Genomic DNA, 26,000 nt, shown 5'->3' on the forward strand with positions numbered 1-26,000 from the left:
AGCTGATACACTTTAATATTTATTTATTGTAAGACCTACAGTATTGTTAGTCCAATATTGAACAGTGTCAAAGCTATAACAGATTTTCATTGTGCAGGCCCAGTAGTCAGTGGAATAACAAGAAACCATTTTATTGATATTTTATTTGACCATTCTTTCAAAATTAGCCCTCCTATTGTGAATTTGGTCTCAGTAGGGGTGGCAGTGGTTCAGTTGGTAGAGTGGAAACCACCGTCAGAGGTTTGCACCCCGCTCTTCCCGAGTGTTCCTGGGCAAGACACTGAACCCCTAACAGCCCATCTCCATCCTCAGCAACACAGTACTGGTCCTAAGCCCAGTAGAAATTGGGGAGGGTTGCGTCAGGAAGGGCATCGGGCATATAAACTGTGCCAAATCAACATGCAGACAAATAAATGCTGTGGCGACCCTGAACTCACAGGATAAGCCAAAAGGACAAAAAAAAAAAAAATTGTGGATGTAGTCTGCAGCTCTTTTCACTTTCACTACCACCAGCTGACTACCAACAGACTTCTGCTCAATCTCTCACAGCTTCTGCTGCTTCGACCCTTGGGAGGACTCATGCAGACCAGTTGATTAAAAATCACTTAGTGGGGAACACAAACAAAGCTGTCAGCCTTTGGCTTGCCCTTGGGATTGGAGTGAGGGGGTTGCAGAGGAGGGCGCAGAATGAACAAGTAGCGACGAATGGTAAGAAGAGAAGAGGAGACACTTAGCAGGTTGAGCTCAAATTGAAAAGTTGACTAATGCTCCAAAATTGGAACAAACCATGGTTCACAAAGACCAGATTATTACTTACTTATATTATTAAGCATTAAAATACACATTTTCAAATGTTTTCTTGGCAGTACGTTTTAGGAATATTATCAGAAAGAGATCTCATTGAGAATTGAGGTTCAGTCCTAAACCTGACGTTGGTGCAGAATTGTGTAAGGACTTGATAATAAATGCATAAATTTTGTCTTTTTTAACCATGACAACCAGCTACACCAAAGTATGAACCAACATGAACGCTGGACTAAATGTTCTCTATGATGGACTACCAATGACAAACTCCGGAATTTATGCAAGATGATTTAACTGAAATGAAAGTAAGCCTTGTCCTGTAGATGTGGGTTAGTCCACTCATCCTGTCACGCCCAATTTAACCATTGGCTAACTTTTTCAATTTACATAAAGGAAGCAGTGACACTTAAATGTTTACTTACAGTCACATAATTTAGTACCTCGTGAAAGGGCAAACCTTACTATGGGTGTGACAAACAGAAAAGATCTTTTCTGAAATATCAGAAAACATAAATGTTGCAAAAAAAAAAAAGAATTAGAAGCAAATTCTTGCATCAGTGAAGCTGAAACAAACAACTGCTGCTGATTAATTATTCTGTTGGTCAAGCAACAGTTAAAAAATCCATAATTTCCACTAATATTCATAACAGGATTTAATCAATTTACTGCGGTCATGAAATTAAATATCATTCATTGGACGTCTATATCTATCTATTATTTTAAAAACTAAACAAAACAACTCATAACTTTTCTTTAAAAAAAAGTGCTACAAAGGAGCAAAAGAACTGATTAGAAACTAGATGTATCAACACATGATGACCGTTACTGGTCTGATCGTAAAGTGACAATTGTAATTAGTAGCACACATACAAACAGAAGTACTGTTATGCATATGTGTTACACTTTTATGTGTAACACACACACACTCACACAGCTGCCACTGACAAGGGGAGGACAGCACAGCTCAAACGGTTTACTGACCTTCACTTCCAGATGGTAGTTTCCATTGGTTTCTTTGACACACACACACACATGCACACAAGGAAATGATACAAAACATTCAATGTGTATATATCTATCCGATTGCCATATTATGCCAATAATATCTTGGGTTGATGTTTAATAAACTATTCATCACAAACTGATCAGAACTAAAAAAACACGACCTCCACAGTTCACACTTTGTAAAGAGCATATCCTGAAAGAATAAACGCTTGACTGACTTGTATTTTACCACAATGAAGAAGGGTCATAGGAATATTGAATACTGACGTGCATAAACATCCCCAGTATATAGGAGCAAGGTGAGAAGTGTCCCTGAGGAGGAAAGTTGAAAGGGAAATTGGAGGTACATAGTAAAAGAGTGAAGTACAGGGAGGCAAAAGAGAGATAACAGGTATATGGAGAGAATAAAAAGGGAACAATGAATATGGAAGTCTCCTAGACCGCAGGATCAAAGTCACCCCCTCAGAATCCCCAATGGGGCCTTTAAGGGTCAAATGAGAACTAAGAGGCATATTAGTGTCCACTATATTGCCTGCACAGACTGGAAAGAAGATGGGATAGACACAACCTTGTTTGGTGAATTATACATACATTCATGCACACCGACACACAGAGGTTGCTCTCTGTGCCTCTCTCACATCCACCTTTCTCACAACTGTTGTGATTCTCCATCTTATTTTTGCTGACCTGTATGTGGCAGGGTTGACAGAGGTGAGCACACAATCTCCCAACGCCCAAACACAGAGAATTGGATCACCCCTGGGCTGACCTCCTTGGAGCGACGCTTCGCCTATCTGCACCCCATGCTGTCAAGAGGACCATTTAGGGCAGACGGTGACCCTTGCTTGGCCCCCCTGTTCATGGCTCCTCTGCCTCGGCTGCTGGGCAACATGACATCCTATACAAGGCCCTGTCAAACAAATGATTGACATGCACCCGCCCATTTCAATCAAGAGTCACACCAGCCCAAGCAAATTACCCCAAAACCCAGACAGACGACTATATCTTGGCTGCCTATTTGCTTCATTGTCATATTCCATATGTTATACGTACACACATACACACCTCTGTTATGCCTTATTTGTGCGAGTTCTATTTTCTGACTGTATAACGGTAGAACAAGCTGAACCAAGGCCAGGTTCGGTTTAAAATGGAAGAACAGCTTATGTGGTGACTAAATCAGAATAAATACACTGTACAGTATGTTATTTAGTCACTTTTTCCATCCTATTGTGATTGATTTTGTTGCTGCTGCAGGGCAGTCTGATCACGCACTGCTCTTTATAAACCATGATGTCTGCCTTGCCTTTGCCATACCTGCGGCGGAGATTGGCGCACACACACACAAACACAAACAAATCGCAGGCGCACATACAGAAAACCCATACACACAAACACAAAAAGAGGGTCCCCGCTGTGAGAAAAAGAGCTACAGTACTCACTACATCAACAGTGGCCTAGATAAACACAATACACACAAAAGAGTCACCCCATGAAAATAACGCTCCATCTAAGCATCACTGCACTTATGTACTCATAAACATAGGGATAAATCAATTCAGTGAGAAACACATTTTTTTCTCTCATTTGAAATTACAGCTGCGGGACCAAAGCTAGCATGATAGCATAGGTCAAATTCACTAACCTCTTTTCTCCATGGCAACTGTCTACCTCTAACAAAAAAGGCTCTGTGTGGTTTGTTGAAGTCATTGTGAGATGTTTTTCCCTGACCTGCGAATGTGTGTGTCACAAGTGTGTTGATTTCTTTTTGCATGTGTTTCACATGGTCACAAGAATGTGTACATAAGTATACATTCACATGAAAGTATATCTGTCTGTGTGTGTGTGTGTGTGTGATGACAACCCTGTTATCACAGCGTCTGTATTAGCATTGCAGCGTCTCCCTGCTTTGTTTTACTCTGACCTGTATAATCAGTGTCACATTAGCAACACAACAAATCAAAAGCTGCAAGTTTCCCGCCTGCAACCTCTCCCAGACACGCACACACACTTACGTATTGCATGTCCTCCTTCACGCTCCCAGCTGGCCACCATACTCTTTCAAATAGATGCTAATAATATGATAACTAATACCTACTACATTACATACAAAGCTCTAAAAAACACTATTTTAAAATCTTCTTGTTTAAAAGCAGAGACATTAAAAGAATCAAGAAGAACTCTTCTTTCTCTTCAGCTAATACATTAAACATCTGAGCAGGTGGTCACAAAATTCCAGTCCAATTTTCATGTCACATTTTTGTCTCCAACTACAATGATTGTACTATTTAGCATCTAAAAACATTAAAATGCACTAGGTGAAATGAGTGGTCATTCACTTTTCTGTCAATCGAGAGATAAATACTCAACAATTTTCATAATGAATTCATTATTTAAGCATTTAATTTTGAGGATTTAATGCTTTTTTATTTTATGTGAAACTGTATTAATGTTTTTGGGAAAGCAAATTATTGCTGCTACCTCTAGGTATTAGTGTTATGAAGTATTATATGCAGAAAAGAAGTTTACTAATGTTACTCTTTGTTCAAATAAAGATGGCCTCAATGGGCAGAGCATTGGGTTGGGGTTTAAGAAGGCCACAGGATAGAATCCCACCCCACCATGCGTGGCCTTGACCAGCCACCAAGGGCCACCTTGGTGCCAGTCCCAAGCCCGGGGGAAAATGAGAGGGTTGCGGCAGGAAGGGCATCTGGCGTAAAGAAAATAAAAAAAACTGATGCCAAATCAGCGTGTGGAACACGTTCCGCTGTGGCGACCCCTAAAGGGACAAGCAGGAAGCCGTTGATCTTGACTCTTTGTTCAAATAAAATTGTCAGCTAATTGCTTTTTCTAAAACACAAAATACACTACTCATTTTAATGAAGTCAAGATCTTAGAATTTACTTAGATATAGGATAAGGCACTGCAATTTTTTATTTTTTTTTAAATGACCTTAAAAAGGGTAATAAACACAGTTTTGTATGGCTGAAAGTCAAGGTGATGGTATCAGTTGTTTTCCTAAGTGTTTCTTTTCCTTGATGACTTCTAACAGTTGTCAGAAAGTGAGATACATGTGAGCTATTACTGTTTTGTTATTTCAGCTATGGTTTAAGAACTCCTTCAGCTAAATGTTTAGTAGAAGTCTACTGAAGAAAACAAACATATATATGGAGTGGAGAATTAATAAAAAAGTACATATTGGTTTTATAGATCAGCAGCAGTGCAGACTCTTGTGCTTTCCTGATATATAAGCAGGAAAATCAGCATCCGCTTTGCTACTGTAAACCCTTCACTACTGGAAAAAAAGGAGAAGAAAGAAAAAGGAAGAAATTGAGAAAAGGAAGAAAACCAGAGGAAGGATGAGAGAAAAGTCAGATGGAGACAGATGGGCAAAAAGACAAGTGCGGAAAGATAGACGGGAAGAGGGAGCTGAAAGGAGAAGAAGAGGAGTTAGAGGGATAGATTGAGCGAGGAGAAGGAGGCATACTGTAGGAGATCCAGCTGACATTAGCGGGTGAGTTTATGAGATGTGATGATTAGCCAAATCCTGCTAATCAATGACACATTCACATGGGTTCCTGCTCTGTTGCTAAACACTAATTGGTCTATTCTACGACAAATAGGGAGATGCTGTTTCCCACTTCACTGTAAGCAATGTGAGCTGACACAGGGGCACATATGGGCACACACAAACACACACGTGTCAAATGTTACATGCATGCACATACTGTACATCTGTAGCAGATTCTAGTACATAAAAGGTCAAATTGAGACTGACTCAATTTGCGAGTGGATGAGAAGCAGAGGATCTCGCTTGGCTCACTCTAACAATAAGGAGAGAATGGGATCCTAGAGCGGGCCAGTTGAACTAGCAGAAAGGGAGGCGGGGATGGAGAAGGAGCCCTAAATTCAATTTCACTTTGTTGAGTATTTAGATAATGTCTCCTAATGTAATGCCGGCCGTGAGTGGATACACAGTATAGCTGCAGGAATCGTTAATCACAATGCAGCAGCAGCGCCACCAATGTCCAAGCACAAGCACCACATCACTGAGCTGCAAGCTGCCATCAAACATCTAAAGACTTGATTCAGGGACTACACATGCAGTTGTGTTGAATGTGAAAATGTCAAAATATTAAGTGGTAAAAATAGCTAAATAATTTCTTTAATTTACTAAACTACGAACATTTACTAAACATATTCATTTTAACAAAACTAATTATTACCCATTATGTATATTGCACATATACAGTATGTAGGGGGCATAACTAAATAATAACAAGTAACAAGTACTTACTTGGTTTGTAAAGTATCAGAAAATAGTTTTAAAAAAGGTCCCAAAACAATTTAAGAGAGTGACCAGTCGTCCAAAAGAAACCAAAAAACATTCAAATTCACAGAAGAAAAAAAAGCACAAATTTCTGACAAATGATAAGCTGGAACTATATGGACTTATAGGGTCTAAATTGTGGTTTTGCTTGAAAAATGAATTAACAGATTCCTTGTCAAATTTGGTTTTGTATATACAGCTGCAACTACTCATTGTAACTGTAAGTGTACACTGTACATAATCCGTATGATGTTATTCTTAGATTGCTGTCATTATTGTTATGACTAATTAAAGTTAAATATTTTTTGCAACAATAACAATTTTAATATTATGTAACTCTGATATAAGGTGATAAATAAGATATGAATCGTTTCGGTCCCATGAACCAAACTTATTTAATATTTGTATTAATGCATATATTAACTAGTAAAATAATCAACCATTTCCACTTAATGGAACATTTATTTCATTTATCAAGTAAAATGATTCCGTAGTAAACAGTTCTTTTTTTAATGGTAAAACACATTTACAGATTTGTATCTAAAACAAACAATATGTCATTTTGAGCAATACTTTTTCTAATATTTCATAAACAATTTATTGTAAATAATAATACTGAAAATAATCAATTGCAGTCCTATCATATACAGCATAGTCATAAATTACAGATACATATCCCCGTGCTATAGAACCCCCCACTGTAGGGATGGTATTGTCATAATATTTTCACACACACAAATCTCTCAGTCCGTCAAAGTATACACCGCACACATGCAGCACATCCACACCCACAGCATGATGAGTACGGTCAACGCGGGGTGTATTCCTCTCTCAGCGAGTGCCGGTGGTTAACAGTGCTTTGCGTTGGAGAGGAGGACAAGAGGAGGGTTCACTAAAACACATGACTGTTACTACCTAAATATTAGTGCAGGGACTCTCCCTCCCTCTCTCTTTCTGAGTGTGCCTCAGAATGTGTAGTGTAGTGTGTGTGTGTGTGTGTGTGTGTGTGTGTGTGTAATTATGTGCAGAGGAGAGGCTGTTTGGGGTAAATAGAGTTGCAATTATTCTTTTAACCTGTTAGATTGTCAGCTCCACTAACACACAGGGCCAAGAGAAGCCAGAACACAGGCAGAGACAGACAGGCAAGTGCTACATTTAGCGACAAACACATTTTACTCAAAACCAAACGCTTAAATTTCTCTATGATATGTATGATCAGAAATGTGATTTTATTTTGCAGTCAGTCAGTCATTCAGTCAGTATAAATGGTCATATGGCTCCAAAATAGACACTAATATATGTAATTCAATTGTAGCGCCTGTGACCCTGAACAGGTTCAAGTAAAAAGCAATGGGTGAATGGATTTATGTGACAGTATATTTTGTTGTTACATTTTTTTCAATTTTTTTAAAAATCCTCTCTAATATACGAGTGTTTAAAGCAGGTGCTAAAATTACTGCTATAAGTGATTTGATTTGATTGCTGCGTGTCAAGACATGATAACATTGACTTGATTTAATTTGCAATACACTCACTGTTGACAGCTGTTTGACTGAGCTGAAGTGCAATGCTCTATCAGCAGCAAATGGAGTAACCCATTCAACACCAACAGTGCTGCATTAGAGACATGAAGGACATTTTATTTTCCCCCAATACATTCAAAATTTTTGCATTTTCCTACGCAGATTTATTGTGGTAGGGGAGATATTCTGACCCTCAAAAAAACTACATCTATCAAAAATGTATTGTATTCAGTAAATAAATATAAAAAATGTAAAAGTATTAATCAAATCTGCACAGCTGCAGAGTATCAATGAATTTTGGGTGATGCCTCATATTAGCGTCAGCTGACTGTAGACATATTGCCACATTTTACCTTTTCCCAATGTCTCGTTATATTTTGTGAGCCCACACTAACACTCACGCACACTAATAATGTTATCGGCTCAGATCCCTAACTCAGCAGATCTCAACCTTATGTCACCTACGATAACACAGACACACACTCACACACACACACACACACACACACACAGTTCTGTGGCCCTTGTCAATAGGATGTTAAGGGGTTTGGCACTAATGACCAGTGTAGAGATAAGACAGGAGAGGTTAATGTGTTACTGTGGGTGATCAAGATAAGACCGATCCCCTCAAGCTTGCACACAATGAGACAGTGAGAAAAGGAGAGGGAAAAAAACAGAGGTACAGGCAGGAAAAAAATGTTCACAAGAAAAAAAATGTATGTACCTGTTAGAATATCCCTCACCACAGTGCGTAAACCAGTGTTTATCATATTTGACGTGTGAATAAATGGATTCGGTGCTGTGCTGTGCACATAAATATGCATGCAGCAGAGCACTAAACACAAAAAAACTCAATAGCCACCACCAACCAATGCAGCCTTTCACTGAATGGGTTATCAGCCCAAAAGACAAACCAAATATACGACCCTGTCTCACATACAAAAGGGCTTTATTTGGAACCTTTCTTTGTGCAGATCAGGATGTGTGTTTACTGTACATTTGAAAACAACATCAGTGTGTGTGTGTGTGTGTGTGTGTTTGTTTATCTGGTGATTTGTTTGTCTTGTGTATTCCTAGTAACAAAGAATAAATAAAATTTGCTGCTATACAAATACTTTCTCAGCATTAAATGACATTGCATGCACACACACACACACACACACACACACACACTTTGTATGCAGTTGGGAAGATACTCATGCAGGCATGCATTCTCTAGCCCAAACCTTAGCTATACCCATGACTACAAAATACCTAACTCTAACCAAATCACATTCCAACATTAATCCTAAAATCAAGGCTTAACCCTCTAATAAGCCCCTTCACAGTCGTGTTGAATGGTCAAAATGTCCGTACAATAATGGCATCAAACTAAATTTGTCCACACAAATACATGAAGACATGCACACACACACACACACACGCACAGATACACACACACACACACAGACTCACTTTCCTCCCTGTGAGTGAAAGTAGCATAAAATGCCCCCCTCCACCCAACACGCACGCACACACTTGTGTGGCCGGCTGGGTCGGCTGACATTTGGACACTTGTCAATCATCTCTTTCAATAGCCAAGCGGCAGGAAAAATGGAGTCAGGGGGTCAGCAGCTCAGTGTATCACCATGGCAACAACTGCACTGAAGTTCATACGCCTGCTGGGACTGTAGTTCTAAGTGCATGTATGTTTATGTGAGAGAGAGAGTGTGTGTGTATGTGTGAGAGAATGCCCATTTTTGTTTCTGGTTCGAGTGTGTGTCCTTGTGTGTCCAATTGTTCCCCATCAGCCAGAGGCAAATACTCCTCCCATTTTAGCTCTTCCACCTCCACCTCTTGCAACCTCACATGCAGCTTTAGTCTTTTTCTCCCTCCTTCCCCCTCTCCTGATTTTTTTTTACCTCTCTCCTCTAACCAGCAGGTCAAGAAACAAGGCCCTGCAGGAAGTATAGCATCAAAGAGAGAGAGAGAGAGAGAGAGAGAGAGAGAGAGAGAGAGAGAGAGAGAGAGAGAGAGGGAGAGGGAGAGTACTTAACCTTTCTCTACCTCTGCCTCTCTCTCTCTTTGCCCCTAGGCCCCTTAACGTTTTCCTCTTCCTTACCACTGTGTGTTCACTGTGATCTTCCACTTGCACCCATGCTAAATCTAATTGTTTTCTCATCCTCAGTAGTTGCGCTTTCATCTGTTCCTCTGTGCTGCATTTGGACTATTGAGTAGGTGAGAAGTGTGCATGTGTTATCCCGTGAACAACCAGCCAAAGAACAAGAGAACTGGGTGACTAAGCGTGCAAACACAGCCACAACAAAATCTGCACCATTGGTGGTCTGTTTATGGGATGAATACGGAGGATAATTTGTGTTCTCAGACAGGGAAAATAGCTCAGATTGAGCCTGGGAGGACAATCTACTGACCCGTTTACTGAACACTTATCCCAGAGAGGTTCACCAGCACTATTCATCCTCCTCAGGCTCCAACAGCCCCACATGAGCACGCAAAAAATCCCTCCTATCTACCCCGACTTTAATGACGGCATGATGTGCAGTGACAGCAGCCATATAGAAACAAATTCAATACAATTCTCCAAATGGCTTAAAAATGATCAGCTCTGCAAATAAATGACTCTCATCACAATGTTTACATACACAACATTTACAAGGGAGTTTATTACAGATTTTAGAAATGTTATGACAGTTCAGTTGGAGGATAGTCAAACTTTTGGTGCATTAGCTTTGAGCCCATTCATGTTTCTTATGGCACAACACTTATTGCCTATTAGAACTGTAGCCAGCAGTGTGAGAGAAAGAATAGCGCACAGGTTGCAACGTGTATAATAATTTCGTGTTCTTCCAGTTTCTATAACTAGTGACGTTTGTGAGTAAAATCTGTTGCTAATAGCTGTTTGATGTGGATTAACATGCTCCATTACCCCAATATACCAACACTGCCAGAGTCATTACACACAGATATACACACTCCATGACATAGACACCAATATTGCCCAAATCTCCCAGACAATGTGTGTGCGCACACACACATCTTCATCCAGCACTCTCCCTCTTCCCTTTCCCATCAATGGACAATGCCTAACTGGAATGGTGTAATTCTGGAGGATAATTCATGGATAATTTTGGGATAATCTCCAACAAACCATTCGGAGCGCTGCCACCCAGTTTGCCCGCAGCCTGATTACCAAGCTCCGAATGCCAGCCACTTGTAGTGACCACCACCGCCAGCAGCCACTTTGCTGCATGCAAATAAACAAAAACAAGGACCTCCAGCAGGGAAACATCTAGCTCTGCTTGCACAGATATTCACTCAATATTGCAGGTTATTAACAAGACACACACAAAAAGGAGGCAAACCAAAACACAGCAAAAAGTAAAGACATCTTGTGATATGCAAAAGCATGCATGGGGAGAGCATACATTCCCAGCTCCATCCATGGCCCTGAGACACACGCACATACACACACGCACATTTTCATAATGATTTATTGCCATCTTGTGGCAGGAGCAACCACAAAATTAAGAATAAATATATACAGGACTGTAACAAGTAGTGTGACATAAATAAATAAATAAATGTTCTCTTCTGCAGTCTAATCTATTCTTAGCCAGAGGACAATAACAATATTTTAGTTTTTCTTTGTAACATCACGAATATGTAACATTGCAAAAGCATTAACAACAGAACACTACTGTTCTGAGTATATAGACATTTCTATCTTTGCCTTGTTTACATTTTTAAGAATATTTTGCATAAACACAAAATAAAGAAAAAGACAAAAGTCTAAACATATATTAAGCTTCACGGTTAATTTAGGTCCAATGTTGGAAATGTGCTGCAATTCTGGTTCATTTGCTGATATATACTGACATCTAGTGGCTCAGACTAAAACTCTCTCAATGTCAGGTGCCCAAGGATTATACGTTTGCAAATACCACCACCCTTTGGCCAACACATCAATGTACGTAAGCAACAAGAAGCAAGCCAAATACATTTTCCAGTGCAGTTCTGGTTCAACTGCATGTTGGAGAATTCATTACAGTATTGCATTATTTTAAGTGTATTATAATCTTTTCATATAAGTTATAAGCTTGAAAGAAAAATAGAATTTTGCACTTTGGAAAGATATTTGTCTTCTGACAATTACAGCGAAAAATAAAATAAGGCTTAAGTATCTTAAGTATCCTGCATGCATATAGGTAAATAAAATAAAATGGAAAAAAATATTTATTATAACCATATATTTTCAGTTCTTAGTCTTATTCTCTTTAATATTCTGCAGACTACCTACCGATTCCTTCACTGAAGTTGCACTCTGTGTTAACACAATAACTATGATGTTTAGTTTCATAAGAAAACAATCGTCAGGGACAGCTGACCACAGCTAAGTTATGTGAATTACTTCTGACAACTGACATCACACGTGCCTCCACCCTGTGTTCATATGTAAATGAAGTGCTATCAGTCAGCACTTCAGCACGCAAACACCTCTGACACACACACAGATGCACAGACTCACTTCAAGATCACCCAAAAAGTGCATCCATTTCAGGTTTACTCACCAGTAGGTAAGAGCTTTATCTCTTATGCAGCAAATTCAAAGTAGAGGTGCTTACAATTTCAGATGTGTTCAACATCCTCTGCTTTGACTGTCCAAAACTCTGTCCAAGATATGTTATCCAGAATTATAAAAAATAAGGAAGTCGATTTTGCATCACAGACCAAGGGTTTTCCCAAAGAATCCAGAGAAACTGTCATCTCCAGCGACTCCCTAATGAAATGAGAACTGAAACTGCTGCTCAGAACAGACACAGGAAGCAGAGTTTCCTCAGTCAGCCTGTCACTCCCCAGAGCACTTAAGTCCAGCACTTTTCTTTTCCTGCCGTTTGAAAACAACAAATAGAGAAACTCACATCTTGAAGAAGCTGAAGATCACCACAGAGAAGCAGCTTTGACCTATGATTACAGATGATAACAGTGAGAGATACACCAGATAGTGTGATGCATCTAAGTGGCAAGAAAGCTCACCTGCTTTTTAAGTTACCCTTTATGTCTCCAGACAGTGAAAGCCCTCCTGTCAGTTTTGTACCATCGCATACACACTGGTCTCCTCTCTTCTTCGCTCGCCTGTTAGGGATTGACTGCTTTTGCTCTGCTCTATCTCTGCACTTGACCAATCCACTCTATAAACTCCACCACCTTCATCTCCACACAGATTTGCACGGTGCAACCTATTCATTTTTAAGATACCCTTACTCACTTTCCTTCTCCATCCCACTGCTGCCAAACCAGTCACCTGTAAGCTTAGGTGCTCAGAGCCATTTCCCAATCTCCTGCCCTCCTCGCCTCATTCTTATCTTTTCCATCTCTCCTATTCCTGTCATTTTCAACTCCCTCATTCCCACTCACTTTTCACTCCTACCCACTTTTAGTCCTTTCACTTTCTCCAATAAGTCCTCTGACTCTACCCAACCATTACCAATTCTCTCTGACCTACTATTTGCTATTAGCCCCTTGTCTTCCTCCTCCCCTCCTTCTTATCCCTCCACTCTCCATCCCTGTCTCTGCCTATCCTCCTTATATATCCTCAGCCTTCGCATTGCCTTCTCCCCATCTCCAGCGGCATGAATATATTATTATCTACACAATGGGGCCCTGCTTATTGTTTATGAATTACCAGCCTTGCGGCCAAACAAAGCCTATTTTCATAAGAAACCTCCATTTCATTTCAGCTCCAATTAGATTGGGGGCTAAAGAATAGGAGTCCTCAGGCCTCAGCCCCTAAGGATGGCAGGTCCATTCAGCTTCATTCAATGGGGCCTTATTGCTTTCCCATACAAAAGAGCACGTGGATGGGCTTTCAGACTGAAACACCAACCAAAAATGACTGGGAGACAGTACTGTACAATAACAAATCTTTAAAGAAAAGACACTGAGTGCTTATCCTCCCATCCATCAATTCATCCCTCACTCTTTGCTTTCTTCTCCTCCTCTGTTCGTATATTGTAAGACCTGGACATTAATGACAGACAGTTGAAAGAGAAAGGGAGTGAAAGAAAGAGAAGAAGAAAGAGGCAGAGCAGCTCAGTTTTTCACAATACATGTCAAGTCTAAATGATCACTGGCTGCTGAATAGACAGAGGGAAGGGAGAAGAAGTGAGTCGTGTGTATGTATGTGTATGTGTGTACGGCTGATTGATTCTCTGCTTTGAAATGAGAGAGAAAAGAGTGAACGAAAGAGTGAGAAAGACCTTGATGCTTTTTCTGAGCTCCACAATAGTCAGGGGGTCTGAGCCGTATTGTGGCGCACCCACAGTGACAAGCTGTCACTCTGTCCTGGATAGGAAGAAAGAGGCAGTGAGAGTAAAGAGGGGCTGGGGTAGGTCAGAATCCTGATAATGTATGTCTGCCTCTTCAATTCACAAGTTTCTCACCCATCAGACACTTGACAGGAAGAGGAAGGCTCAGAAGAAGTTTGTCCTGGTAAAGTGGGAATAGAAAAAAGGAAACTCAGAGCCAAAGTGTTAAAGCAATATAGCTCCACCTGAAAAACAGGTAACTTAAGAGATCCAGGTAAACTTTCCCGTATCAAGGTAATGGGAGTTTTTATGCTCTGGTTCATTACTGGAGACTGAGTGGCAGTCGGCCAGCGAGAAACTGTGAGAGTCAGGCCAGCAAGGTCACAACACGACAGAACTGGCCAGGCCTTATCTACTGGGATTGGCTTCACAGGATGAATGTCAAGTGTGCCTTTGTTCCTACGAAGGAAGATTCAACGTGAAACAAAAGGCAGCTGTTTTCATTACTAATGAGTGGACAAGGTGAGAGACACAGTGAAAAGGTTGACATCTGTGCTTATTCATCCAGAAGCTACAAAATGGGATCATCTCCCCCTGCAAAGCTTGTCACAATTATCAGGGTACACAATAGATTACAATAGAGTGGTTGTTTATAAAAGAGGCGGCGACACACGCATGCACAAACATACCCATGAGCACGAAGGGTTTTTTTTTTGTTAGGGTCAAACACAAGATGCAATCCATCATCACCATACAAATCTATTTTTTGCAATTCTGTATGGCTTCTGTTGAATTCAAAATGCCACAATGAGCTATGAGCGCAGTCAGCTAACCCAGGCAAAACAGATTTAAATGATGAACGCTGAACATAAAATCACACAATTTTGACCTCAGTGCAAACAAAAATCAATATCAACGCAGCAGAAACTGGAGAGAGAAATTTAAACATCCGCATTGTGAGGAGCTTCCCTGCTTTTATGTCAGTGGCCTCTCTGTCCTCTTTTGGCCAGCGGGGTACCTGATGTATGTGCAGTAGCAGCCTCACCCACAAACAGAATGTAGGACGTTTTTAAGGCCACACACACTCACAGAGATGTTTTCACCTACTCTGATAAGTACACAACGTCACTAAAATCCCTGGATTGCAGGCACATGCAGCCTAGTACGCGCATGTCCACTAAGTCCAGCTTGGATCATGGCAAATCATTTCTAATGATTTGTTACAGGGTTTTGACAGGCAACAGATGACCACCAATGTGTAGCTATAAGCTTTAACTCCCTATAATAAATACTTTTATAATTAAAAAAAAACTAATCTGACAGCAGACAATTGGAGACTGCAAATTTGAAACGCACGTTTTCGAAGTCTTATTCTAAATCAACTCTCGTCCACAGAAGGAGCTTGCAACAAGTAAGTTTCATTGACTACAATTGAAATCCCAAAAGACAGGGCAATGATAAACCTATTATTAGCCAAATTGTCCCCAGATAATGGATCAATACATGTAAAGACTATTGTTAACAAGTGGAATTGGTTTGACCCTCACACTTGAATTTCCAGTTTCAGTAAAACAGTCCTGATAGGTGCACTGGTCCATGTCTGCTGCATATATAGACAGACGACTGTTTGATAGGCGTGTTCAAGTGCCACCAAGTGGCCAAAAACTAAACAAAACAAAAAAGAAATACATAAATTGGTTCACGAGTAGATTACATTTACTAATACAAGACACTGTAATCGTTTCCATAAGCTATAACCAGTGGTGGAAAGTAAGGAAGTAAAAGTAGAATCTGTACTTTAATTAAATAGATTTAATTATGGCCACTTCGAAGAGCAAATATCTATACTTTTTACTTTACTACATTTCTAATCAAACTTGCATTACAATCAACTCGCTTTACACATTTCATAATAAACCACTTTTTCCATTTTTTCTATGAAAATGAATAACTAGAGATAGACACAGGGTCAGTTGCTCCTTCCATGGTCCTATTACTGTAGTAGTACTCAGAGTGAGCCAGTATGCAATAATTTTACTCTTTGGCTTTCTCTTCTTATCACTTGACATGAGACATAAAACTGAAAAAAGCATCAGACCGTATAGGTAATCAGCTTTACCCCATCATTTATGTCTATTACCATTAACTTCTATTTTTAATGCGGGTACTTATAACTTTACTAGATTACATTATTGTTTCTGCATTTGTAGTTTTACTTAAGTAGTTTTTAAGTACTTCATCCACCATTGGCTATAATGTTACTAGTGTTTTTCCTGCTATCTCACAATGCTATGAAAATGAATCATATAAATTAATAAGCAGGACATTAATATAACCATTGGTAGACACTGTAAACTTAAGCCCCAGCCTTATAATATACTGATAATTTACACAAACACCCAGGCATCTAAAAACATAGTGTAGTTAAGGAAAAATTTTTTATATTGTTTCTTTTCTAAAGGTAGTAGAATTAAATTCACAGTCAGCCTTATTGGCTGAGTGTAGATGATATGATATAGCACATAGGAGGATTGTAGGTTTTTCCATTTGCTTCATTTTAGTATTAAACTTATGTGGATTGTACTGACCGTTTCTGCTTTCATTACTGTCAAATTTGATATTAATTAAAACTTATTCTGTTTTCTAATTTATCATACAGTATATGGAATAAATTGCGATGGTTAGATGTTTTACAAAAACAAACCACCTGTTTATAGAAATGACTTAATCCCTGTCCCAACCAGCTAACCATAAATAAGCTTGCCCCTTTTGCAGGCATAAGGACTTGTTGCTATAATAACGGCTCCTGATAGACTCATGCTAACTCATTTGTTTAGCCCCAACACCCCTAAAGCTTCTGATCAAGTGCAGTAAACACGAAGAAACATATCCAGTACTTCAATAATGGGATACTATCTGTATCCCACATGTCTGGTTTTCTTGGAGTTAAAGTCTATTTGATTGTACCAAAATTATTTTGTGTTCAAATTCCATGTCATGTCATGTTTAATAGGAACGAAAATAGGTTTAAAGAAAAGGTTGAGCTACATTACTTGATATTGTATAGTACAAGCATAATTATCTAACAAAAGGACAAAATATCATTGCTCCATATGGTGTTGGAACAAATTTAACAACAGCTCACAGCCATTGTTCTAAGAACATTTATTTCTCCCAGAGGACAAAGGCTCATCTTTTAGCAGTATTTACATGATACAGTACAATCTCAATATCTGTACAATTCCTTTAGGACACCCATGAAGAAGGCCAAACAATAAAGAGAACTTAAAACATGAGTTTCCTGACACAAACTTAACATCAGGCTAAACATCCCTGGTTAAGCCTGCGTCAGGGAAAGACAAAACAAAGACTAATAGCAAAATTAAATAACAAAAGAGGTTATGAAATGGTATGGTTCAAGTACAGACTTGTCAAAGGCATTTGCAACCATAAACACCACTGAAGTACCATTTTTGTACCACTGGTTAGCGTACAGGGAAATGACTGTCAGCTGAGAAAAACAAAATCTCCAATTGTCTTCCAACCACACTGAATATGGCCAAAGAATTGAAGTTGGATGCTCAATTGAAGAATGTGTGTAATTTCCTCGCCTTCTTTTTGGTGTTAAGGAATGTTGTTGTGGAATAGTCTGATCTGCATTGTGTCTCAGTGATTCCTTTTAATTAAAAAAAGGATGAGGCATGAGATCCAGTACCTGCTTACAGATGAACTCCTGCTGTCACTCACACAACCAATTTTTAACTATGATGCATGTGCACACAAGCATCCAAGTCCACACTTAAACAAGCTCTTCCTGGTTTCAAAACTTCAGCTGGAGAAGGTGAATAAGAGGCTCACAGGTTTGTCTCATCCCATGTTGGGTCATTCATGCTCTTTAAAACTCTCCGCACAACCTTTTCCAGATGCTTCCGGGCTCTCTGCTCCTCTTCCAGCGACCTCTTCATCTTCTTATAATCCTGTGGTGGAAAGCAGCCATGTAACATGTGTTGGCATAAAACAGACAGACATCTAATCACCTTGTGTCAAACCTTGTTGTGCCAAATGAACTTACCTAAATAAAAATACAGTAAAGGAACCCACTTTACAAAACAGATCAAAATCAATTAAATTCTGCTTACATCATACCAACACTTTAGTCAGCTAACATTTTTTAATTGAAATTTTTAACTTGATATCAATTCTCATAAATGACAGATCTCACCACCATTTTGCATCATAAAATATTCTGAGCATTCACCTGTTTTAGCTCCTGAACCTCGTCCCTCAGGGCATAGACCACATCTACCAGGCTCCTTTAAGACAGTGAGAGTCAAAAGGTCAACGCATGAACAATGCCCACAAAACTGGATATCAAATAAATGGCCCAATTTTTTTAAAGTTTATCTTTAAAATATTTTTTACATGGCTATACATGTACAAATGATGTGCTGACACATGTACATTGCACCTGTTGATGTTTGCTGTAATTATTGCAAATAGTTAAGTTTTTGCACAAAACAAGAGCTGTGGATTTCGTCGTGCACATTTTAAATTAGATCTACGTTAGAAACCGCCGACGTGATGGCAGTTAGGCCAGAATGAACAATTTTATTAACCAGACTGTCTTGCACATGTGGGCACATGAGTTTTGTTTTAAGATACGCTTAGTATTAGCGCAAAAGCAGCTCCTTTAGAAATACTGATGAAAATCAAAGTACCAGTTGACAATAAATTATTTACTTTAAGGACAAGTCTGGTTATATTTTATATTCTTACGGTAAACAAAACCTCTGAAAAAAAAAAAAGGAACAAAAATTAAATTAATAGGGGGAAATAGCTTTGGAACTTTTTAAATTTTCACATTAGTTCACGGCACTAATTTATTTTTGTCTTTACTACACAAAGTTTTATGCATTTTGTAAAACAATTACTTACAATGTTTTGGGAAAAAAATTTGTATTTCATATGAATAAATCTTTATTATTTGCCACATTAGTAGCTCTATAACACAGAAATCCCAAAACCTGGTGAGCCACATTTTCACAATAAAAATAACTTCTTGTTGTCAATTCTACATAATCTGTCCTATTATAAAAAAATAAAAACAACGTGAGATTTAGGGCAAATGAGAAAAATAAGACATTTGTTATCTTACTTTTCTTCCATTGCACTTTGTCCATTGCGACTGGGATCCTCCACAAGGACTTTTTCCTCCCCAGGAATGATCACATGCAGCTCTGTTTCTCTTCGTGGTCCTGTTTCAAAACATAGCAGCCCTCAACAATCGGTACTTTGCTTAGTTTCACCTTGTAATACGATGAGCCAGTAATCTGTTATCTTCAGTAAATTTAAAGCATCAAAAACAAGCAAGCACATACCACAACTGGTAGTTATATGTTAGTGCACAAGTAAGATATCAGACAAAAGGTAGAGGAAAGTGCAAAGAAGAAAGATGCTGTGGAAATGCCTGCTGAGAGAAAAAAAAACAAAAAACAAAACACTCACACAAATCTCTTCATTTACTCACAATATAATTCTCTCTCAATCTGAAAATTTATGAGAACTCCACAATCTTAACCATTCTGACAAATCACCAGAATGACAGCGTCTACCAAAAGACAGATTTATTCAAAACTCATAATACAGCGTTTGGGACTTGAACACTTCAGCAGTGTAGAACAAATACACTGAAGGCGCTGTTTGCAGATAAGACATGGTCACGTGTGAATTGAATACAGCATTAGAGCACACAGAGAACAATGTTGGTCAAAGACAGTCTCTTCACCCTGCCTGTCCCACAGTTTGACTTAAGTTTCGTAAACCACAGAATACACCTGTCACAAAAAATAGCACATGATATAAGGACAGTGATATTCTTAGCTCAAATATTTATAGGTAGAATGGATTTTTTCTTTTTTCATGACAACTAGTATTTACAGAATAGGAGACTATGTGCTCTTTATATTTCAAGTCCATTCTGACAGTATTCTGAGGTTGAATGACTGGTTCACATAGAAATGTTTCCAAATAATTGTGGTCTCTTCATTCTTTCTTCCTTTTTTTAATTTTTTCTTTCTTTTTACCTTCAGTGCTTCCAAATACACTAAAGGTGAGGATTTAAACTATGAATGAGCATTTACTTTACAGTAACACTTAATATTTAAGTCTACCTTTAGGACTATAATCATACACACTCTGATAGACGACAAAAAGTACAGAATTTATCAGATTCTACCCCCCACCCCCCAACCAGTTGCCCATTACATGATTGTGCTAAATAATTTAAACACTTCATGTTATAGATAAAAAAAAAAATACCAAAAGAAAACAGGGTACATTTGTAAACATGGACATACAGAATAACAACTTAAAAAATGTATACAAAATAAGTACTATAAAGAAAAAAACATTTCAAACATTAAGTACTACTGTAACATGGACCAATATTTTCCATATGTCACTCAAATTGCTTCCTGTAAGAGGAGACAGACTCTAAGAGGATGTCAATTGTACTTTAAATACCAACACTGGAAAAATACTTCTTCATAAAAATAGTCATTAATCCAACTAGCATGAGAAATCTCGCAAACCAGACAACATGAAGGCGTGCCTGACCTGTGAGATTTTAGCATAGGTGGTAGTTTGTTACCTTGTGACACAAGGGCTGTTTGTGTTTGATTTGAGAACCAGAATAAATTATGAGAGCACAGTAACAGCAACACGATAAAGAAATGCAGTGGCTTCAGCAAGTATTCATACCTGCCAAAGATTTTAAATGCCACAGCAAAGGATCTGAATACTTTGTAAATGAGAAGTGTTTTCACTCCATTATGCAGAGGTGGGGGACACAAGTCACATAACTTGACTTGTCAGACTCCAATTACAGTTTTGATGACCACTGCAGCTGCCCTACATTTGGCTGTTAAGCATTTGTTGGACTTACATGGCAAAGGGGGCTGGTGAAACATCTCCACTTTCAACAGCAATGCAGAGTTGTTCAGTCACTCACATAGGTGTGTGTTTCATGTAGTCAGTCATTAAGGAGCACACTGGGTTTATTGAAGCTATTTGTAAGTTAGCATAATAGGTGACTATCATCAATACTGTGGACAGTGTGACGCTCGCCATAATGTTTTCCATTTTTTCTGCTGTATTAGGTAAAATATCACAGCTCATTTCAGTTTTGCCTCATGAATCCAATATGTGCAGCAGTTAAATGACTAAATACAAAACAAAAACAATGGCAGCTAATTTAGCAACAAATTCATTTTAAATGTTGCTACACTCAAATTATGACTAAATGAATAGTAAAATTCAATTTTGGATATATCTGACATTTCGTCCAATTTTAGAAAATAAATTAAAAATCAGAGTGGTTAAAGCAGCCATTTTATCTACATTTGTCTTTTTCTTCACTAAATGTTATGCTGGTCAATGGGGTCATTGGGATGCCATTAACAATGTGGAGGTAGCATATTACAGTATGTAATAAGTACCTCATCTGAGGTAGCTGCTCAGGAGCAGTTAGTTTTGTTTATAAATGAAGCTGTTTTAGCTTTAGGCTTTGTAGACGCATGAAGGTTTGGGTAGTGAGTGTGAGCACGCACATGGTGAATGGCTTAGATTTGTGTAGGTTATATTTAGCAGGTATTTTGGTAACTGGGACTTACTTATGTTACCACATTACTAAATCTAGTTTATGGAGATTAATTTTGTAGACCTCTATTCCTTTAATATGTCCAGGTTTCTCCGACCTGTCATCAGAAGCGACATCTGCTCACTTAAAGCGGGATAAGGTGTTGTTGATATCAAATATCAGCACAATTTAAAAGGTGAATGCAAGCAGCAACAGCTCTATTAACATCACAACTCAACTTTCACAACCACAGTTTAAAAACAGTGAAAATTGGGATGCATCATTACAATTTCGTATGATCTGACTTTTGACTTGCTTGACTCACTACAGTGAGCTGGGACATGTTTAAGGGACTTAAGATTTATGACTTGAGACCCATCTCTGCCATTATGGGTTACTGATAGGTAAAGGCAAATGTCAAATTTATATGCTTAAATTTAATCTAATTATGTAAACTGAGAGGGGGCACTGAATACTTTCAATCATAAGCCACTGCAATTCAAAATTTTGGGGCACAGTTTTTTTGTTTGTTTGTTTTAGAAATACCACTCTCATATCTGTAGTGTAAATATAAAGCTGGAGACAAGCTTATATTACATCACAATCTTAGTTAACAGACTGAAGAAACTGCTAGCCTGTGGCCCAAGTATATTTAATGTTTTCTGCTCTCAGGGAACAAATGAGACACACTTTCTGTAAGTGTGACAAGAAGATCGATATCTATTCTTTGTTTGAGAGTTTAGTACTGAGCTGGAGTCTGGCCATGCTTAGCTTAGGCTGGAAACAAGAGAAATGACATCTGGCTCTTTCTAAAAAGGTACAAAATGTCCACAAGCAGAACATTTAAAAGGTCATTATTTAGCAGAGTCTGTTTACTTAAACAGTAAGCATTAAACAGTGCTGTTGTTCAGATTGTATTACCTTTGGACAGAGCTAGTCCTGCTTACAGTCTTTAGGCTAAAACTATGGGATGAACAGATGTGACAGTGGGGCTGATTATATCTTATTGCTTCACATCTGCCTGAGAGCAAGAAAACAAATCGGCCTATTTTCTAAAATACCAAACTATTAACTAACAGGAGACACATCGCTGTTACTGTATGTTTGCTGCGTTCTGGCTGGTATACTATGCTCGGTTCTGCGAGGAATGTTTTTACTTCATTAATGGAGTAACTTGAAATTGAAAATACAACCCTGTGAATCCACAGACAGCCACATTACTGAATTTGTGATCTGGCTTTAAATGATGAGGTTACGGAGATTATGTACTATAGTAAATTGTTCAAATGAATGTCTTAAAGGGTCAGTTCACCGAAAATACAAAAAAAACATACATATCTCAGTGGAGTTATGTACTCACGCAGGTAGTAGGCACTGGCCATTGTCATCTATGGAAAATTCAGAGTAATGGAACATTGTTTCTGCTGTTCGATTTGTTTAAAGCTGTAATCATCACATTTAAATCACGTTCACCCAAACTGCATCAGAGCAAAAAGAGGAAATCTAACAAGAAATCTCAAAACTAAAGTCAAAACTATGAACTCAGCTAGATACTATTAGAAGTGTCAAAATGTGTTTTTTGTAATGTGGGCAAACAGACCCTGTCATTTGTAACATTCTTCGTACAGTTGGTAAAAGCTTGACTACAGAGCGACATGTATGTAATGATCTCCTGCAGCAGCGGCTACAACAAAATGTGGACTGAGTTTCACAAAATATTTAGCAAGAACTGCAAATACTTGTGTTGAATATTATTCTGCTTACGGCTAGCAGCATGAATAAAATTTTAGATAATGGGAAAAAATGCAATGATAAAATAAAATTTGAATATTACATTTGCATGCTGCTGTATTATCAGGCAACAGAGGCATATTTGACTGAACCTGTGTGTGCATATGTGTCTCATTTGTGCTATGTTTGAGCATAAAGATTCTACAAAGACATATGGGAGAGAAGCAGTACATGGTAAATAAAATACACTCGTTCCTGAATTACATCTGAATATCAGACAGGAAAAGCTCAGTCCTCATCTCTCCTTCCTATGGGTCTTCCTTCCCTATACACCACTCCATCCCCTTAGCTAAGAAAGTCCGCCACATTTATGGTCAAACAAAAGGAGCGGTCACATTCAAGATAAATAAACAAGAATTACCTAACACTTACTGCATGACAACTACAGAAAGAGAGGAGGCACATAAAAGGGAAAGTGGCAAAGGCAACAGGGAGATGCTTTAAACATCTTCAAATAAACTGCTGAAAAAGAAATAAATAAATCAAATAAGTTAACAAAAAAGGACAAATATATAATAGAAAATAAATAGATAAATAAAAAATATCTAGTTTCCTTTAATACATTGAAGGTAAGAGAGGTAAACGTGCTGTACGTTACATTACAGTACAGCATGGCAGTACTGTACGTTCTTTAGTTCTGGTGAGAGATGCAGCTCTTGCGTGGCACTGAACCCATCCTGTAACTGTGGGTGGTCCAGATGGAGTCATAGTCAGAGTCCTCCGAAAGGTCAGAGGATAATTCTGGCCTAGACACACTGCTACGGCGGCCAGGCGAGTCCACACATGACCGGTCCACATCTGCCAGCACATGATTGTGCATCAGGTCCGTGCCCTGCCAGGCTGGTCGAAGCACGTCACGTTGTGAATGTAGAAGAGGGAGGGAAATGGTGCGTGAAGGTAGAGGAGTGAGGGTGCAAGAAGGGAGGCGGTAGCATACGCAACAAATGGTAAAATCATAAAAACCGATGAGAGATGCAGGATGAGATGAAATCAGAATGCACGGAGAAATTATATTAAAAGTATGGAGAAAAACAGAAATGCCAGATACACCAGAGAAATGTTAAAGGGTGAGGAGTGGAGGAGAAACAGAAAGAAGAAAAGTTATTGTTAGAAAGGTCAGTTCAGAATACCAGTGTTAAAGAAAGGCACCGAGTAACAGAATACAGATACAGCGAATACAAAAACAGCAACGTCTTGTACGAACCTCTCTTCATTTGGACATGCACATGTACAGTTATGAGTTAAATGCAGTGTTTTCTTACTGGAGTTGAGAGTCTGCCTGGTTTTGGCACTGGTACAGTAGGCCTCGATAACTTTCAGGATCTGGGCATCTTCCTCCAGAGCAGCTGTACCTGAGAGCCGGACAGCAAACTAAGTTAACATGCTCTTGCCTCCCTCCAACTGTATGCACACATGACAGCATGGAAAACATTGATAAATGATGTTATAAATTATGTTTTATTTGCTTTCTACGGTAGAGTGCGATGAGCGTATGAATGCTACTCACTTTGTTGTCTACTAAAAATCAGCATGTGATATGTTTAGTTTAGCACAACAATTGGATGTAGGATGTAGTCTCTTACTTAAAAAAATAAAATAAAATAAAACTAAAAAGTTGTAGCAGCATTAGCAGTCCTAATGGACAGATATGAGCAAGAAAAACCAAGAAAGCAATTCCCAAAAAAAACATCAAATATTGCTGTTTATTTTGTTTATTTAGGAAAGTCTGAACATACTCTTCCTCAAGGCGAATTCCTCCTCAGACTGTTTCCTCTCAGGTTTGCGTTTGGGTAGGAGTTTCTTCACACTCTTTGGGCTTTTACTAAGGTCCTGTACATGAGATCGTTTGTGTAATTCAAATTCTATGTTTAAATAACGACACATCAAGATTTCCAAACACACAAACAGAGTCCCTCACCTCCTTGTAGCATAAGGCAGCAGAGGGCCGTAGAGGGGGTGCAGGCCGCAAGCAGCTCAGGCTCCATGGTTTGGGGGTGTTGGGTGGCTCTAGTGGTCCCCACATCATGGTGCTGTGAGAAGGTCCATGGGAGGAGGGGTGAGGAAGTGTGTGGTAGGTGGGGGCCACTGTCATGGCCCTCCCGTCAGCATGCCGGGATGGGGTGAAGGGGTGAGATGGGAGCTGTAAAAAAAATTAAAAATATTGCTGAGTAACAGCAGAAATTAGATATAAGGTAAATATGCAAGTCTTTATAAATTATAGTATTAAATCCATATTGCTTGTTTAAAAAATGATCAGGACTGATAAGAAAAGCACACGATGCAGATTCTCAGTCATGCAGGTTGTGGTCATCTACTCAGTAGCAACTTGAACATGCTTCAGGTTCTTGATAATGTTTCAGCACTCAGCCAAAAGGCTTCTTCTGTTCTAACTCGAGCTCCCAGTCAGTTAGAACTGGAGAAGCCATTCTTCAGGAACCTCAAAGCAAGTCAGTGTGTAGGACCTGCCGGATGATCGCGTGGCTTTTTGGAGCACCTCCTTAGGATCCCAAAGATATCATTTGTAACCCCTCCACTGTGCAGCATTATCTTCATCCCAGGGTTTAATGCCAGATGGTTAATCCCTGAAATACCTCACGATCAAAAGG

The 26,000-nt window shown here is 38.9% G+C and overlaps 1 protein-coding gene across 19 annotated transcripts in view; it reads right to left on the reverse strand.

Moving 5' to 3' along the window:
- The window catches only part of arhgef7a (Rho guanine nucleotide exchange factor (GEF) 7a), a 105,393-nt gene that overhangs the window by 60,195 nt on the left and 19,198 nt on the right, over positions 1-26,000 (reverse strand). For 9 of the 19 annotated variants that reach the window (XM_067517311.1, XM_067517306.1, XM_067517302.1 and 6 more), the window contains 7 exons: positions 25,313-25,534; positions 25,131-25,224; positions 24,657-24,746; positions 19,123-19,222; positions 18,226-18,280; positions 12,697-17,944; positions 12,231-12,624 (listed from right to left, as the gene is read on the reverse strand). In XM_067517311.1, the coding sequence (XP_067373412.1) occupies positions 17,822-17,944; positions 18,226-18,280; positions 19,123-19,222; positions 24,657-24,746; positions 25,131-25,224; positions 25,313-25,534 (684 nt within the window). In that variant the 3' untranslated portion in view covers positions 12,231-12,624; positions 12,697-17,821. Of the gene's footprint in view, positions 1-12,230; positions 12,625-12,695; positions 17,945-18,225; positions 18,281-19,122; positions 19,223-19,576; positions 24,235-24,656; positions 24,747-25,130; positions 25,225-25,312; positions 25,535-26,000 lie in introns of those variants that run through there. The other 10 variants (XM_067517305.1, XM_067517300.1, XM_067517301.1 and 7 more) reach the window with 6 other exon arrangements.

This window comes from Channa argus, chromosome 9 (assembly GCF_033026475.1).
Source record: "Channa argus isolate prfri chromosome 9, Channa argus male v1.0, whole genome shotgun sequence".
Taxonomy (NCBI): Eukaryota; Metazoa; Chordata; class Actinopteri; order Anabantiformes; family Channidae; genus Channa; species Channa argus.